The sequence below is a fragment of the Morus notabilis genome, unplaced genomic scaffold, assembly GCF_000414095.1.
Source record: "Morus notabilis unplaced genomic scaffold, ASM41409v2 Scaffold948, whole genome shotgun sequence".
NCBI classification, from domain to species: Eukaryota; Viridiplantae; Streptophyta; class Magnoliopsida; order Rosales; family Moraceae; genus Morus; species Morus notabilis.
Window position 1 is genome coordinate 166,241 of NW_010362042.1, and position 16,548 is coordinate 182,788.

At 34.7% G+C, this 16,548-nt stretch overlaps 2 protein-coding genes across 2 annotated transcripts; both read left to right on the plus strand.

Moving 5' to 3' along the window:
- The first annotated feature begins 1,320 nt into the window (after nucleotides 1-1,320).
- Nucleotides 1,321-6,114, plus strand: LOC21401134 (O-fucosyltransferase 27). The gene is made up of 10 exons (XM_024167512.1): nucleotides 1,321-1,769; nucleotides 2,177-2,261; nucleotides 2,648-2,718; nucleotides 2,807-2,895; nucleotides 2,986-3,229; nucleotides 3,791-3,903; nucleotides 4,010-4,100; nucleotides 4,197-4,325; nucleotides 4,491-5,041; nucleotides 5,236-6,114. The coding sequence occupies exons 1-10, from the start codon at nucleotides 1,503-1,505 to the stop codon at nucleotides 5,705-5,707; spliced, it is 2,112 nt and encodes a 703-aa protein (XP_024023280.1). The 5' UTR covers nucleotides 1,321-1,502; the 3' UTR covers nucleotides 5,708-6,114.
- A 1,677-nt stretch (nucleotides 6,115-7,791) lies between these two features.
- On the plus strand, nucleotides 7,792-11,592 carry LOC112092161 (transcription factor BIM3). Its single transcript, XM_024167520.1, is given in 7 exon segments — nucleotides 7,792-8,051; nucleotides 8,137-8,383; nucleotides 8,507-8,576; nucleotides 8,663-8,758; nucleotides 10,163-10,584; nucleotides 11,020-11,149; nucleotides 11,323-11,592. Coding segments are annotated over 6 exon segments (1,053 nt in total). The 5' UTR covers nucleotides 7,792-8,051; nucleotides 8,137-8,159; the 3' UTR covers nucleotides 11,434-11,592.
- Nucleotides 11,593-16,548: the final 4,956 nt, after the last annotated feature.

Consider the following 16,548-nt stretch of genomic DNA (forward strand, 5'->3'; position numbering starts at 1 on the left):
TTTTTAAAAATAATCACATTAAATTTTTTTACTATAATAAAAAAAATTTTATATAAAATTACATCTTAATTTAAATTAACGATCTAAACGGATCATAAAATTTAGTATTTGAGATTATGTGACGTTTGATTTATGAGTTTAAAATCATAAATTATGATTTTAATTTTTGAAATTTAAATTTTATGTGAGAGAAAAATACTGTAACAGAATTCAGAATTATGATATTAAATCAGACAAAACTCTTAAAACAAACGTCATTTAGATATGAAAAAGAGTAAAATTAAAAATAAAATCTCGTTTATTTCACAAATTTGAATTTATAATTTAAGTTTTGTTATAATAAAAAACTCTAAAAAACAGTTACATATCAACTCAAATTAAAACTTGAATTAATAAATTAAACGGGCTTAAAAATATCTACTTAAAAAGTAAAATGAGAACGTGTTATAATTTTTTATGATTTAGAAAATATGTTATTTAATTCAAATATAGATTTGAAATATGCTTATATGATGCATTTTCCATTCATTTTTTAAGCCCATGTTACTGGCCATGCTCTCGCACTCGAGAAAGTGGGTCAATTTGCATAAGTTAGGATTGACAATTCAGGTAACGACACGACGATACGATTTAAAATCTGTAAAAAATTAGTAAATTTAGATTTATTATAAATGAGTTTGGGTCAAAATTAGATTGACACGATTAATACGATTAATAAATAGATTTGGTTAAAGTTGATCTCTTAACATGAAGTTACACGATTATTTATATGTGTCATCTGCAATATAATGATATATATAACATGAAAGTTTAAATACAAATAATGAGAATTTTAATATTTGTAAGTTAAATTCATTTATTATTTTTAAAGGAAAAAATAAATTGACTAATAAATATGTTAAACATGTATTGATCGTGTTAAATAAATTATTATTTTATTAATAAATTATTTAATTTATTAATTTAAACGGGTTATACGGATTGACACAATTAAGATGATTAATAAATAAATCATGTTTAAATTGATATTTTTAATATGTTTAATAAACATATCGTATTTAAATTGATATTTTTTTGACACGATTAAATTGATCGACACAAATACAATCTAATAAGACGAATCGCCACCCTTAGCATAAACCTCGTTTTTTTTGTAATTATTTGCATAAACCTTGTTCCTTCTTCTTAAGAGAGAGGAGGAAAAAGAAAAAGAAAAAGAAAAAAAAACCGTAAGCACCTTAACGTGTCTGAGACTGAGAGGAACCCATCACCCTCTCTACCACTAATTATAATATCGTACAAAACAGGCCCTTGCACGTGCCCCTCTCTCTCTCTCTCTCTCTCTAACTGTTGGGTTTTGTTTCTGTTTTCTTTAGAAAAATCTCTCCTACTACAACCAAACTCCCCACTCTCCCCTGTTTCCCCTGCTTCTTAAGTCTTAACACTTGTTGGGGGAGAGAGAAAGAGTTTTTAGAGAGAGAAAGTTGTTCATAAAGATACATATGCGTACATATACACACACACACACATATATATACAAAGGTTGGATTGATTGTCGTTTTCCATTGGTCTTAATGAAAGGAGAAGGGAAGATGGTGTTCATGTCCAAAATGAAATGGGTTGGTTTAGTTGGGCTGTTTCTCTCAGCCATCTCTCTCTTCGTTCACTTCTTGCTTGCTAGATTTACGTTCGGGGGCATTTCAGAGTACCAGTCCACAATAACGATCTTCTCTAGACGATCCTCTATTGCGCAAGACTTTTCCACGACTGTAAGTACAACTACTCCCATAAAGATCTCATTTTTCAATATTTTTCATTTCTCTCTGTCTTTTCAAGTACTCCCACAATTCTTCTCCAAGTTGAAGTCCTTTTCACCACTTTGAATATTCCATGCCGTTTTCCTTTCTGGGTTTTAGCTACCCTTTTGTTCTTGCTTCTGCAATGGAAGAAATAATGTCCCAAAAGCCAGCTGGGTTTTGACTAAAGATTGATTTCTAATTCTTTTTTTTTTTCTGGGTTTTTGTTTTTTGATCTTCAGAGTGTGATAGTTTAAAATGATGTTGAAATCTTTGTTCATAATCATATTTTTTTTACACTATTGAATTTATGCTCTGTGTCCTTTTTGATGTCCCTTCTAAGATTTCTTATCTTTTTGTTTTCCTCACATGTGAAGCAGAGCCGATTGTACAAAAGGCTTTGGGGACCAGTAAGGCGGCTTGAATCCGTACACCCTGATGCAAATCCTAGGCAATACTATGCTGGTTAGATCTCATATGCATTTTTGAGGTCAATTTCTGTAGTAGTTCAATGATTTGCAAGGCTTGTGTTATTGAATTATTGGTCATATAATTATGCTTGCAAAAACTATGCTGCCACAAAGTTGATGTTAACAGCTTCTTCTGTGATTATAATGACCTTTCCCCGCATGGGATATCCTTATTTTGTGTTTATATTTGAAAGAGTTTGACCTTACAAATTAGGATACATAGATAGGTACATGTTCATACCAACATGTATTATACTAATTACTCTGCATTCACTTTGTGGATTTCTCTACATGGATGCTAAATTCAGAAGTTTTTAATATATAATTTATATTTTTTTCTTAAGATTCCTTCCTGAATGAAATTTCATGTACATATAACAGATCCAACTTCACATACAAATGGATTTATCTTTGTCAGGATACAAGGAGGTTTCCATGAGATTCGAAATTCGGTGAGGCCATCATATTTAAATTGTCAATGATTATTATATTCACTTCTTTTATATATATCAATAGTGGAACGTCTTTTTCTTTTTACAGATATCTGATGTGGTAGTCGTTGCTCGGTTTCTCAACGCTAGCCTAGTGATTCCTGAGATTCTATCCACCACAAGTAGCAAAGGAATCAGGTTGCTTTGCTTTTGACAATCAGTACAAATTTTAACTTTCTTTTGCAGTGATGTTCCTTGTCAATTTATCACATCCCTTGTTTCATGTAGTTCTCAGTTCAAGAGTTTTGCCTACCTCTACAATGAGGACGAATTCATGGCGACCTTAGCAAAAGATGTCATAGTTGTGAAGACCCTCCCTAAACATCTCAAAGGGGAAAGGAGAAAAAAGAACATCCCAGTTTTCAAAGTGCCCTTTGCTGCTTCACCATATTATTATCAGCACCATGTTCTCCCAGTTCTAAAGAAGCACCTAGTGGTTGAACTAGTTGTATCTGAGGGTGGATGCTTGCAGGTAATTACACTTCCTCCATATTTCTTTGGCGGCCATTTTTACACTTACAAACCTCATGAATTGTGTTTTTTTCTTCATACTTAGTCTCGTTCATTTCACTAATTCGAGTTTTGTTTCAGTAAAAAGCTCTCAGAAACAGTCACATCTAACTTTTTTGCTATAGTAAAAAGCTCCCACATAAAATCACATCTCAACTCGAATTAAAAACTCGAATCAACGAATTAAACGGGTCCTAATTAATGCTATTATGTTTTGATGAATGCTTAAATTGATTGTTGAGTCTATGACATGTTCTGTTAAAGAATATTTTGTTTTGAATCACTCATGTTAAGGCATCGACCAAATTGTGTTGTGCTAAAACTCAAACCTTTTTACTAGTACCTTTTGGCTCCCAGTGACCAGAGATAAATGTTCTGAACAATATTACGTCTTCCACATAGAAGTGTCACATCTTAACCTTTCATTCTAATCACACATTTGTAAAGGGTAAATTTGTGTTCTCAATGGAATAAAAAGAAGCTAGCATTGTTCCTAAAATCTCTTTTCCTGGTTCTGTTGTAGGCGATCCTTCCACCTGATCTTGAAGAGTATCAGAGGTTGAGATGCCGGGTGGCCTTTCATGCCCTTCAGTTTCGGCAGGAGGTCCAGGAACTTGCCAACAAGATTTTACATAGGTTATTTGTCTTGACTACTCATTACTAACTCTCGATATATGTTGTTTTCTCATGGCCTTTTTTTATTAACCTATTTCTGATCCTTTTTTTTTTGGTTTCTTTTTAGGCTAAGGGATCCTGGACTACCATTTATTGCGTTTGACCCTGGGATGACTAGAGATGCTTTAGCCTATTATGGTTGCGCCGAACTCTTCCAGGTATCCTCTTCAGATTCAGAATTGAAGTTTGATAGAGCTTTGTAACTTCTCTCTCTGTATTTAGTTTTCATCTTTATTCCTTAAATTTTTTCCCAGGACGTACACACTGAGCTCATTCAGCACAAAAGAGCTTGGATGATAAAACGCGGGATTGTTAAAGGGAGGCTTTCGGTGAATTCAGCTAACAAACGTCTTAATGGTTCTTGCCCGCTAATGCCAGAAGAGGTAAGCATACTGGGATATAAAATATTTTAGTACTTAACAAGCATGTGAATGTGAGATCCGGCCACATTGGGCTTGTAATGCTTTTTTGACAAAAACTTTAGAAGGATGATATTTATGGTCATCTAGCCCATGAAACCTTTCTTAGCTGGGAGGGATGGTCTACAGGTTGGTATTCTTCTTCGGGCATACGGATACTCGTGGGACACTATCATATATGTTTCTGGGGGAGAAATATTTGGTGGCCAAAGGACCTTGATTCCTCTTCGTGGAATATTTGAGAATGTTGTTGATAGGACTGCTCTCAGCACCCCTTGGGAGATCACTCAGCTTTATGGCCGTGAGGCCAACCTCGAGGACAATTATCACCAATCTCCACCTTCTATCGAAAAAGAGATGAAGACTGAAGCGTGGAAAAATGCAGGCCCACGTCCTCGCCCTCTTCCACCACCTCCAGCACGGCCGAAGTCCTATAACATTGAAGGTTGGTGGGGCTGGGTGGCTGAGAGTGACAATGAGCCTGAAAGTACAGTTATAGAACTAAGGACCAATGCACACAAGTTACTATGGGAAGCCATTGACTATGCTATATGTGTTGAAGCTGATGTGTTCATCCCGGGATTCGATCGTGATGGTAAAGGACACCCCAATTTTGCAAGCTTGGTGATGGGTCATCGGCTTTATCAATCGGCTGCATTGAAAACATACCGGCCGGACAGGTAATCTTCTATAGGACAATACTATTTGGCATCAGTGGTATGCTTTTCCTTCTATTTAATGAATGTTGTGCCTGAACACACATGGATATATATATATATATATATATATATATATATATATATATATATCGTTGGCTAATAATCCTTTCTTCATTTAACTCAATTTACTGGTGTTTTCTTTGACAAAAACACAGAAAAGAAGTTGTTAAGCTTTTGGAAGACATTCGTGGGCATTTATATCACGCAAACCACACTTGGCTTACATCGGTTCGCAAGCATTTGACAAAGACACTAGTTGATGGATTACTAGAAGCATCCAGAAAATCAAAATCAAAATCCTTCATATCTCATCCAGTCCCTGAATGTACTTGCTTGAAACATGATTCTTCCGAAACAACAACTCGAGTTTCAAGTCCTACAACTTCACAACTCCTTGCCTCTCTTGGCGTTGTTCATCGGTGCCCTGTCTGGATGGACAGCGACTTGACTTTGCGTTCAAAAGACAAGGAAAATGAGGAGGATTTCGACGAGGATGACTCCACATTGTCCGGACTGTTTTTCACTCAGGACGACAGAAGTCATGAGGGTGGTGGAGCTGTAGAATTGAACAACAAAGATGAAGCGCAGTTGGAGGATCAAGATGAGCTCGAGGGTGGAGAAAGATGACGAGAAGCTATAAATGTCGTGAGTTCCGCTACCTCTCTTCCTTCTTGAGTTTCCGCAAGGCATCGCTCTGTCAACTCGATTTCAGCTCAAACATGATAAGCTAATCTAATGCTTAGTTAGTTCAATACATGACTGAGAAGTGACAATATTCTCTAAGCTTCGGTTTCTTTTTCTACAAGGAGAAGCTAGTTTAGGCTAGCACAAGGGCCTTGCTCATCATCCGCTGGTCGCTCTAAAATATGGACTTAAATTGCTAGTCCTTTGTAAGTAAAACGATTTAATTAACTTCCTCCCAAGTCATATTGATGTAACTAACATATATATATTTAACGGGAAAAACTTAGGTTCAGATTTATGTAACATTGTCAAGGAAAAACAACGTTAGTGTTCTGACTTGACTCCATGATTTTTCAATAAAGTAGCTTTTATTACTGTGGAGAATTCATACCAACTTCTTACAAGTTAGCATTGGTGGCATATTTCTTGTTTTGTTAAACTTGTCAGTAGCTTTCAGAAACAATTGTGAGATTGTGCTGTTCTTTGCCAGACAATTTCCAGGAAACTACTGCCAAGGGACAGCCGAGCGAGCCTGCACACAGGAACCCACGTCTTGAGGCCCACCACTTGTGAGTAAGGAGCCGGGGCCGTTGGGATGAAAAAGATTTCTTCATGTTAGAAAGCATATATTTTTTTACTACTAACTCAGCTAGCTAGACTACAACCTCCATGTAAAAATATGACGTTTTCGTATCTCAAGGCCCCGTTCATTTCGCCGATTTAAGTTTAGAATTTGAGTTTTGCTACAGTAAAAAGCTCTCAGAAACAATCACATCTAACTTTTTTGCTACAGTAAAAAGCTCTCACACAAAATCACATCTCAACTCGAATTACAAACTCGAATCAGCGAAGTGAACGGGCCACAAATTTACTTACTAGATAAATCTCATAATTTAGCAAAAAAGATAAATCTCATAATTAATACCTAAAATAATTGATAAATCTCATTGTTACATCATAATAACTATAAATTAGATCCAATTCCATTTATAAAATCTACTTATTCACCCGTATTATTTTAATGTCTAAATTATCTAAAATATTTTCACACATAATATCAATTACCAACTCCTCTAATTCACCTTTAGAGTAATTCTTTGATTCAATATCTCATGTTTTTGAAGGGGGAAAAAAAAACACTGCGTGGCTTAGAGTGGAATTGAAAGTTAGTAATTTTTTTTTAAAGATTTCAAAATAGCAAATTATATAATAATTTTTATAATAGTATTCACGTTTTATACTACAAAATTATTAATAATTATAATTAGTTTAATAATTTTACTTTTTATTATTTCTAAAATATTCTAAATTCTTTTTTGCTAGATTTCACTATAATTAGTAAAATTTTGCTATATCCTTCTCTTTTTTTTTGTTGAGAAAATTGCAAAAACTAACCCTTAAACACATCTTTATGGAGTTCTATTCTTTTTTGTTGTGATAGACTACCCATTTGATAATAATCTGTCAAATTATATATAGTAATATATCAAATTACGTCAGTCGCCGGTGATCGAAGACCTATAACTTGGTGATTGAAGATCCACCGTCAGTATAATTTATCAAATTATAGATGATAATCTATCAAATTATTTATTATAAAGAGATAAAATTTAATATATTAATGTTAAGATTTAAAAATCTTTAATGATGCTATTGTAAGAGATATTTATTAAAATTACTCTTTAAAAAAAATGGCATGTCCAGGTACCCATCTAACTAAAGCCGAAAAAATAGCAGCCCAAGGTCTACTTAAGGCCCAAACAGTGACAAGTTACGGCCGAGCGCGACCTTAGACCGTGCACCGAACACAATACGTCACGTGACGACAAAACAGGAACGACGTGCGCAGCTTAGTAGCCTTAACCGCAGATGTACATATTAGCATAAACCACTTACGAAATTAAAATAATCGCGATTTTTCCCATGAATAAACAAATAAAAGTAGTTTTTATCCCCTAATCAATACAATAATCACAAATAAAATAATATAATAATAATCACAGAAAAAAGCGAAGAAGAAAGGGAGAATTGAATTGAAACCTGTTTATGGCACCTTCGAAAAAAAAAAAAAAACTGTTTTTTGCAAGTTAAACTCATCATCTAGGGCTCCATAGCTCTCCAACTGTACTACAAAATAAAAACGCCAAAATTAGTTTTACAAAAAAAAATCAAAAAATCAAAAAATCAAAATCAATCTCTCTCTCTAGCAATTCATATTCAGACCCGTCGGAGTTGTTCAGACCTCTCTCGTCGGAGCTCCGGCATTATCGCCGTCGCCATTTTCACAGTACTCTCTCTTTCTCTCTCTGTAGCTCGGAATTTTTGTTCAATTTTGTTTCTTTTTGGATTTAACTGTTTTCTTTTTTGGTAAGAGTTTTTAGAGTGCTTTTTGGAGATGGTGGAGTCTTCGAAGGGTCACCACGAAGAATTCGACGACGATGAAGAAGTTGTCACCCAAAAAGGTCTTTCTTTCTCTTTTCTCCGTTAATGTCTTCTCTTTTTTTTTTTTTTTTTTTTTTTTAAAATGAGATTTTTAAAAAAAAAGGGAAAGAGCAGGGAAAAGAATAGGTCCAAGCATTCAGAAACTGAGCAGCGTAGAAGGAGCAAGATTAATGAGAGGCATGCTTTATACTTGTTTCTCACCATTTTTTTTTCCTTTTTTAACGATGAGTTAAAAATCAAAGTTTCAGATTTTGTTTTCCGTTTATTTTAATCCGATGAAAGTTTTGATTTTTTATTCAGGTTTCAAACACTGAGGGATCTCATACCCCAAAATGATCAGAAAAGAGATAAGGCTTCATTCTTGCTGGAGGTTCATTTCATCATCTCTCTCTTTCTGTTTTTTTAATTATATAATTTTATTTTAGTCTGGTGATTGATGTTATGTATTTTATGCAGGTTATAGAGTATATTCAGTTCTTACAGGAGAAGTTAAATATGTACGAGGGGTCATTACATGGTTGGAGTTCGGAACCAAGAAAATTGATTCCATGGGTAAGTTTTATTTTTTTTCACAATAATAAGCAACTGATCCTATTGATAAGAGTTCTAGTGCTTTACTTGTGTTTATGAACGGGAATTCACATGTAGGCCTCGTTCACCTCGCGGATTCGAGTTTCTAATTTGAGTTGAGATGTGATATTTTCTGAGAATTTTAAAGTGTAGCAGAAAAAGTTAGATGTGACATTTTCTGAGAGCTTTTAACTGTAGAAACTTAAAACTGAAAACTCGAATCGGTGAAATGAATTTAGAGATATGGACTCTTTTAGCATTGCTTTTTTGTTTACCTGTTTGTGATCATTTCTCAGCGTGTTTCATTTGGTGCCCATGTTATTTAGACACTTTGAAACGTGTAAACTTCTTGTGTATAGCTGCAAAATATGGTTATTTGGGACTAGGTGTCTTCGGTACATGGCTAAATGGCACATGCAAAGCAAGTGCGTGGACAAACTATACACTAACCGTATATGTTTCCAAGAGAAGTTTTCTCGCGGAAATGTTTCCTTCTTTTTGATAGACAGTTTAGATCAAAACTAAGTTCAAAAACTTTCTTGTAGACGCGTGATTCCTGAATTTGACTCGATATATATATATATATATATATTTTTTTTTTAAATTCGTGTTAGAGGCTACTGATTTATGTATTATTATTATTTAATAAAAGTTCTCTTTACAGTTATTTTGTCCGTGATTCAACTATTACAGTATGCTTTTGACTTCTTTATCTTTCTGTTGAGTTTTACTTTAAATTTTAATATTAAGCTTGTCTTCATTCATTTATTAAGATTTTTTTTGGGTACTTTTTTCGCTTTTTTTGAGGAGGCAATGGGGTTAATATATGTATATACATATGTGTGTGTATGTGTGTATTTTTCTTCATAGTGGATGGGTGTAGTTGGTATTATAAGATATAAATTGAGGTTCAGGTTTCCGGCAATGGCTGATTTTTGCATTCGATTTTAGCTACTAATTTGTGTGTATCACTGTGCATGCTTCTTTGGCAGCTATGGAAGACATTCACGCTAATCTTTTCAGTATGTGTTGGATGATTTTGGTGCAGAAGTTTCTATTGAGTACCCCACTCCTTTGAGTTATATACTCCCTTTTGTGATTGATATTGGTTCTCATCAACTTCATCAATGAGTCTTGTTAATAATTGCGAGGCTTACTTTGGCGCTATGTTCAAGGCAAGAAAAATTTGGACGGGTCTTCTTAGTTATAAGGAGATGAAAATGTTACAAATTTTTCTACATTTTAAAAAATTAAAATGAACTAAAGCACGCTCTCTTTTAATGAAGTTAGTAGCATGTCAACCATGGAGCATCACTGATTACAAATTTGCCTCAAAATATACATGAATGAGAAACTTTTTTACACTTTCCAATTTGTATGCTACAGAAAAATGAACATGTGCTGACAGAAGGCTTTTCAGATCCGGGTCAAGTTATGAAAAATGGTTCTGATCTTCAAAATAATGTTGTTGTTTCCCCGTCTATGCTCCCCAATTCACAGAACTCTCCGGAGTCTGACATGGGCTCCGCTATGGTTTACAAAACAATGGATCACCTCGCTGGGTCAGCTATTCAAGCAGCTCCTCTCAACGTGCAACACACAAGTATGTTTGATCCTATTGGGAGGCGTGTTGTGCCTTTACAACCTTCGCAGGAATCTGATGTTGTTCATGTAGATCCGCTACCACAACCACAATCTGTATCATGGCAGAGTGGACATTCAACTGCATGTTCTGTGTTAAATAATACATCTTGTATCCAGGAGGAAAAATGTGGATCAGCTAGTATCTCAAATTCGTATTCTCAAGGGTGAGCATCCACAAAGTGGTTCTTAATTTTGTTCTGTGAGTTAAAAAGTGTTGCCATTTGTATGATTTATTTTTAGGCTACTAGCATTTTACTTGGAAGCTTGTGTTTTGAGGTGATCCTAATTTGAATCCTACCTGCCTCTGGCACTATACTAATTCCATTCTCCCGAGAGAAGCCGTGCACTTCCGCACAATTCTTAATTGCTTGCAACAATGTTTATTTGCAATAAAAGCAAACTCATTTCACTTATTTCTTGGAAATGTTTTCATATATTTGACATATCGTTGACATTTCTGTTCTAGAATATATGCCCTCCCTTCCCTTCTACATTTCCTTTTGGATAGGTTTTCATATATTTGACAGGATGATTTTAATGATTTCTTTTGGAAGGATATTGTATGTGTTGTTACTGAGGTGCTGTTTTGTATTGAACAGGGTACTAGATACACTGACACAAGCGCTGCAATCTTCAGGCGTGGATTTGTCTCGGACCAGCATCTCAGTGCAAATTGATGTCGCGAATCGAACAGATAGTGGACTGACTTTTTTGGCGTCCAGTTCAAAGGTTTTTCCAAGGATTCTCAACCATATTATATAAAACTAACTGCTACCACTGCTACCATACATTTCTTCTTATAAGGACATTTACTATAGAAACTTGAGACATTGATTTGATGTCTTAGTTTATAATGCTTAGGGACCTTTGAATTTTTGTTGTTAACACTTACTTTTGTATAGGATCACGTGAACCGGTCATTGGACAATCAATTGACGGCAAATCCGCAGGTAACCAGTGCGAGTGACAAGTTTGAACAAGCTCATAAGAGGCTCAGAGTAGAACAAAAGTAGTTTATTTTTGGAGTTGCCCAATTTTTCTTATGGACTCGTTTTTTATTTTATTTTAATTTTGGTTCTTTTCTTAATTTCGGATGGTGGTTCGAGGTGAGAGGGGGATCAGATGGGTCATTTTTTTTAGATCAATTGTACATGTGTATGCTCCTTGTTCTATGCCCCTTTGTGCATCGATTAACCTTGCAAGATAATTTCAGATATTCCCCTGTTTGTACTTCCAACTTCAAATAGCGATCCGGTGCACATAGTGAGGCAATTCTCGCATTTGTAATGATTTCTTTAGGGATTATTTCCTGCCAATGCCATGATCTATTCTTCTTCTTCTATGCATCTTGTTTATGTTATTCTGTACCATTAATCTCCTAACATATGCTCGGGAACCACATTAATGGGGATTCATACTGAATATGAGGGAACTATTTCTATTTCGAGTGTTATACAAGGAGTGATGATCAAACAGTTTGGTCTTCTCTAATCTTAGTCGATATGCATAGACAAATAGGAGAGGACAAATCTTTTATGTTTATGTTAATAGTTAGCACCAGTGGGAAATAGCATTCTCATTTTGGTCGATTAAGAGAATGTTGGCTTTACATGAAGAAAAAAATGCTTGCGGCACCTTTGGTGTAAAATGCTACCATTAATAGAAGGTAGCGCTACCATTAATAGAAGGTCGATCGATCCTACCTGTGTGTCTCATATTGAAGAACTTATTTTTTATTAATAAGTGACAATCGGCGCCTAATAATATTATTCTTAGATGAAACTGACTGAATTTATAATGAGAGAGAATTGTTATGATAATTTTGTGCAGTTGTGAACTAGAATAAAAATAAGTGGATGTTAAGGAATATGACCTTGGACAAAAAGTAAAAATTAGAAATTAGAAAAACTCTCTTTTACATATTGAATTATAGGTTTGGATAATGTACATTACTAAAACTTGTAGTATTAGCATCAGTAAGAGGAAGTAACCGGTGGGTGAATACAGTATATATAATAATCTACTTTTCCTTTTTGAAGTTTTGGGATTAACAAAATGGGGAATAAAATATCCCATGTCTCAGAAACAATTGACTAGGAAATCTGCTAAGCTAATCTTTTCTGGACAATGATCATTAAAGCTTGAACTACAATTGCGCTATGGGGCTTAATCCGAGAGTTGAACCAAGTTAAATATGACAAAAAAATGATACTTTAAAGCATTTCACCAACTTTCCACTGTTGTGGATGGAAATTCACCATGACCCCTTGGAAATTTCAACCATCCCATTCCCACTTTTCTTGGTTGTGTACTTTGAAAGTTACGTTTGAAGTCCTAATTAGCCGCCTTTGAGTGGAAGTAGAACACACAATAAGTGGCCATTGATGTTTTTCAGCAAAAAAAAAAAAAAAAAAAAAAGTGTGGCCATTGATGGTATGACCAACTACACAGTTTCTTAATTGAGAGTGGCTTCTTGGATCACCCACCAAAGTCTACACTTTCTTGGACATTTCATTGCCATTTTGTATTTATCCAATTAATACTATTTCTTTGTCACTTCTCTCTCTCTCTCTCTCTCTCTCTGTATCTTGGATCAGCTGTCAAAGTTGGGGATTTTCAAATGATGATTTAAGTAGAATATAGAGATTTTGTTGTTAAGTACTAGCAAGTGTCTATATTTTCTATGATCCCATCATTGTGAATTGTCTGTTATTTCCTCACATTGAAAAATTCTTTTTCATTTTATCGGAATATAATAGTATCTCTTTCCATGCATTGACAATTATAAAAATAGGGAGATATTAGAAATGACTTGGAATTATTTGTGAAAACCCCACCATGAAAAGGGGCTTTGGAATCACCGAGAATGATTTTTCCAGGTGCCAAATATGGCTGCCATAAAAGCAATGTATGCGTGTAAATATATTATATTAATAAACAGTTGTGCTGTGTAAATATATTATATTAATCTGTCTGAAGCCTAAATTTTTCAGGCTCAGCGGGCAGGGACCCATGACCGTCCGTTTAAGCACAAATCGGGCTCAGGCTCGGGCTCAGGCTGCTCGAGAAACAATTACATGGCGGAAGCCCGCCGCCGAATTATCGTTCCCGACCGTCGACCGTTGATTTTTTTTTTTATATTTTTTTCCTCCGGCCCGAATTCTAGCCTAAATGCCCGAAGCCCGATCAACGACTAGTTTTTTCAAATTTGATGCCCGACCCGCCGCTCTTTTGTTGACCGTTGCCCGATTTTCGGCCCGAACCCGACCTGCCGATTCCAAAAATAGCCGTTGGATCCGAATTTGAGGGAAAAAAATCAATTTTTTAACTTAAAAATTTCTCTATAAATACCCCTTATTTCTTAAATATTTTCATCACCCAAACTCTCTCAATCTCTCTCAATTTCTCTTAATCTCTCTCAATCTCTAAAATCTCTCGCACAATTTTTCTAAAAACTTACATAATATCCTAAAGCTCTTTCTCTCAAATCGCTCTTATTTTTTATAATGGATTCTTTTGGTTATGGTGGTATTCCTGTTGATGCTTAACAGAACGTGAAAGAAGGACAATTTCCTACTAATGAATTTATTACGCATGAATCGCAAACACAAGTAACTGACGAACCTGCAAATTTGAGCCGCAGTGGACGTAGTGGAGGTCATGGTCGCAATGGTGGTGGGTGTGGAGGAGAGGCAAGTGCAAGTATTACTGCAAGTGTTGCCAGCTCCAAGTGGAAATGCAAGCACAATGCGACAGTTAGGGATCACTTCGACACAATTGAGGAGGTCGACAATGACGGTAACACTAAACACATAGCTCATTGTAAATATTGCTATTCTAAATTACAAGGTGACACTATTCACGGCACAACACACTTGAGAAGACTCCGAAAACTGTCTTCAAAAGCGTGGCCAAACTGGCGGAGCGGAACTCCGCCAAACATAATTATTTTTTGATCGCACAACCGGTGGTCTAACCACTTAGAAATACGATCCGCTAGTAGATCGTATGGAAGTTGCGCAAATGATAGTTGCATTAGATCAACCACTTAGTTTTGTAGAGCATCTTAATTGACAGCGATATATTAAAGTTGTACACAATCCTAATGCACAATTTATTTTTAAAATTACTCTTAGGAAAGATTTGTTAAAATTATTTAAACAAGAAAAAAAAAAGCATTAATAAACTTTTTACACTATACTAGCAGTTGCGTTGCGTTAACGACATACATTTGGTTTGCCGTTGCCAACAAAGATTATTTATCTGTAACCGGACATTACTTTAAAGGCTTCAATTTAAATAAGAGACTATTAGGTTTTAAATGTGTTCATGGATCACATAACGCCGATTTAATATATAATACAAATTTAAATGTAAATCATGAATATAGATTAAGAGATAAAATGATGGCTATAACATTAGATAATGTTAGTGCAAATACTAAAGTAATTGAATATTTTGAAAATGATTTAAGTTTATTCGGTGATGGTACTATTTTTCACCAACGTTGTGCATGTCATGTATTTAATTTAATAGTTAAATCCGGTTTAAAATCAATGTTTATTCATATAAAAGTAATTATAGATAGTATTGCATGGATTCAAGGTAGTAACCCACACGAACAAGATGGAACTCAACTTATATAATGCTTCAACAATGCATCCCCTATAAGGATGCTATAACAAATTATATTAGCGCAAAATTAGGAGCAGGACATATAGACGCATATGATGTGTAAATTGCTGAAACTTTGTATCAATTTTTAGGTAGGTTTCATGAAGTTACTTTAAAACTTAGTGGAACATATTACCCAACATCACATTTTTTAAGAATTAATATTTTATTTAGTGAATATAGGAAAGACCTAATTTTAGAAGTTTCTATCGCTTCTATGGAAAAGAAATGTACAAAATATTGGTCTAAATTACCAATGTCGTATGGTTTCGGTACTATTTTTTTTATCATAGATTAAAATTAGAAGGTTTAGAAAGTGGTTTAGAAAACTCAGGTGAATTTTTAGGCATGATTGTTCTGACCTATTTCCTAAAATAAAGGAAAATATATTTTCTCTTTATAGCAAATATGAGAATAGGTTTAGAAACACAAGTTTTGGAGTACAAGAACCGCAACAAAGAGATAAAAACCCGCATTCATTCATGAATGTTTTCGGGTTGAAGAGAAAGAAGAAGACAACTCAAACAGAAGCTGGGAGTGGATCTTCATCAACAGGTGGTGGCGGCAGTGGCAGCTTCAACGAGCTTATGGCGTACCTCAGCGAGAGCTTAGTAGTCGACGGTAGTGGAGAATTGTTTGATTTAGTTCAATGGTGGAGGGCACGAGCATTAACTTGGTCAGTCCTAACTCAATTGACAATGGATATTTTTTCGATCCCAGTCTCCACTGTTTCATCCGAACAAGCCTTCAGTACAACCGGATGAATACTTGAGGAACGCTAAAACGCATTGCAAAGGGACATTGTTGAAGCTTTGGTGTGCATTAAGGATTGGGATCATGCCGATCAACGTTTATAAGACACAATTTTGCCGACAAGCCAGGAATGGATAGATGAATTTAATAAATTAACATTTCACTTTTAAGACGATCCTTCAGATTCAAATTAAATTGTGATTTCAAAATATTTATTTACTTTGGACATTGTAATTGTAATATTCAGACTTTGTAAGTTTGTAAAATTTGTAATTCGTCATAAAATGATTGTGCTCTTTTTTCCTTACCAAGTTTTTATCTCAATTGAGTTTTTCTTGGTAAGGTTTTTAACAAGGCAATCATGAATTACAAATTTAAAAATTAATATACAAAATTAATTTTTTAAATTGTGTTAATAGTGTGTTGATTTTAATTTTTATATAATTTTAACACAAAATAATTTAATAATTATTTATATACAAATACAATTAATAAATTATAGTATATTACATATAATATATATACAATATTATAAAAATTAAAAAATATAATAAAAAATATTTTTTTTCCGGGCACATTTGGGCGGGCTTAGGCTGCCCGACCAAGATCAGGCCCGCGGCCCGTCCAAGGGTCTTCTCAGGCTCGGGCGAACGGCCCAAATTTTTTAGGCGGGCGGGTTCAGGTGTCGGGCACAAAATTCA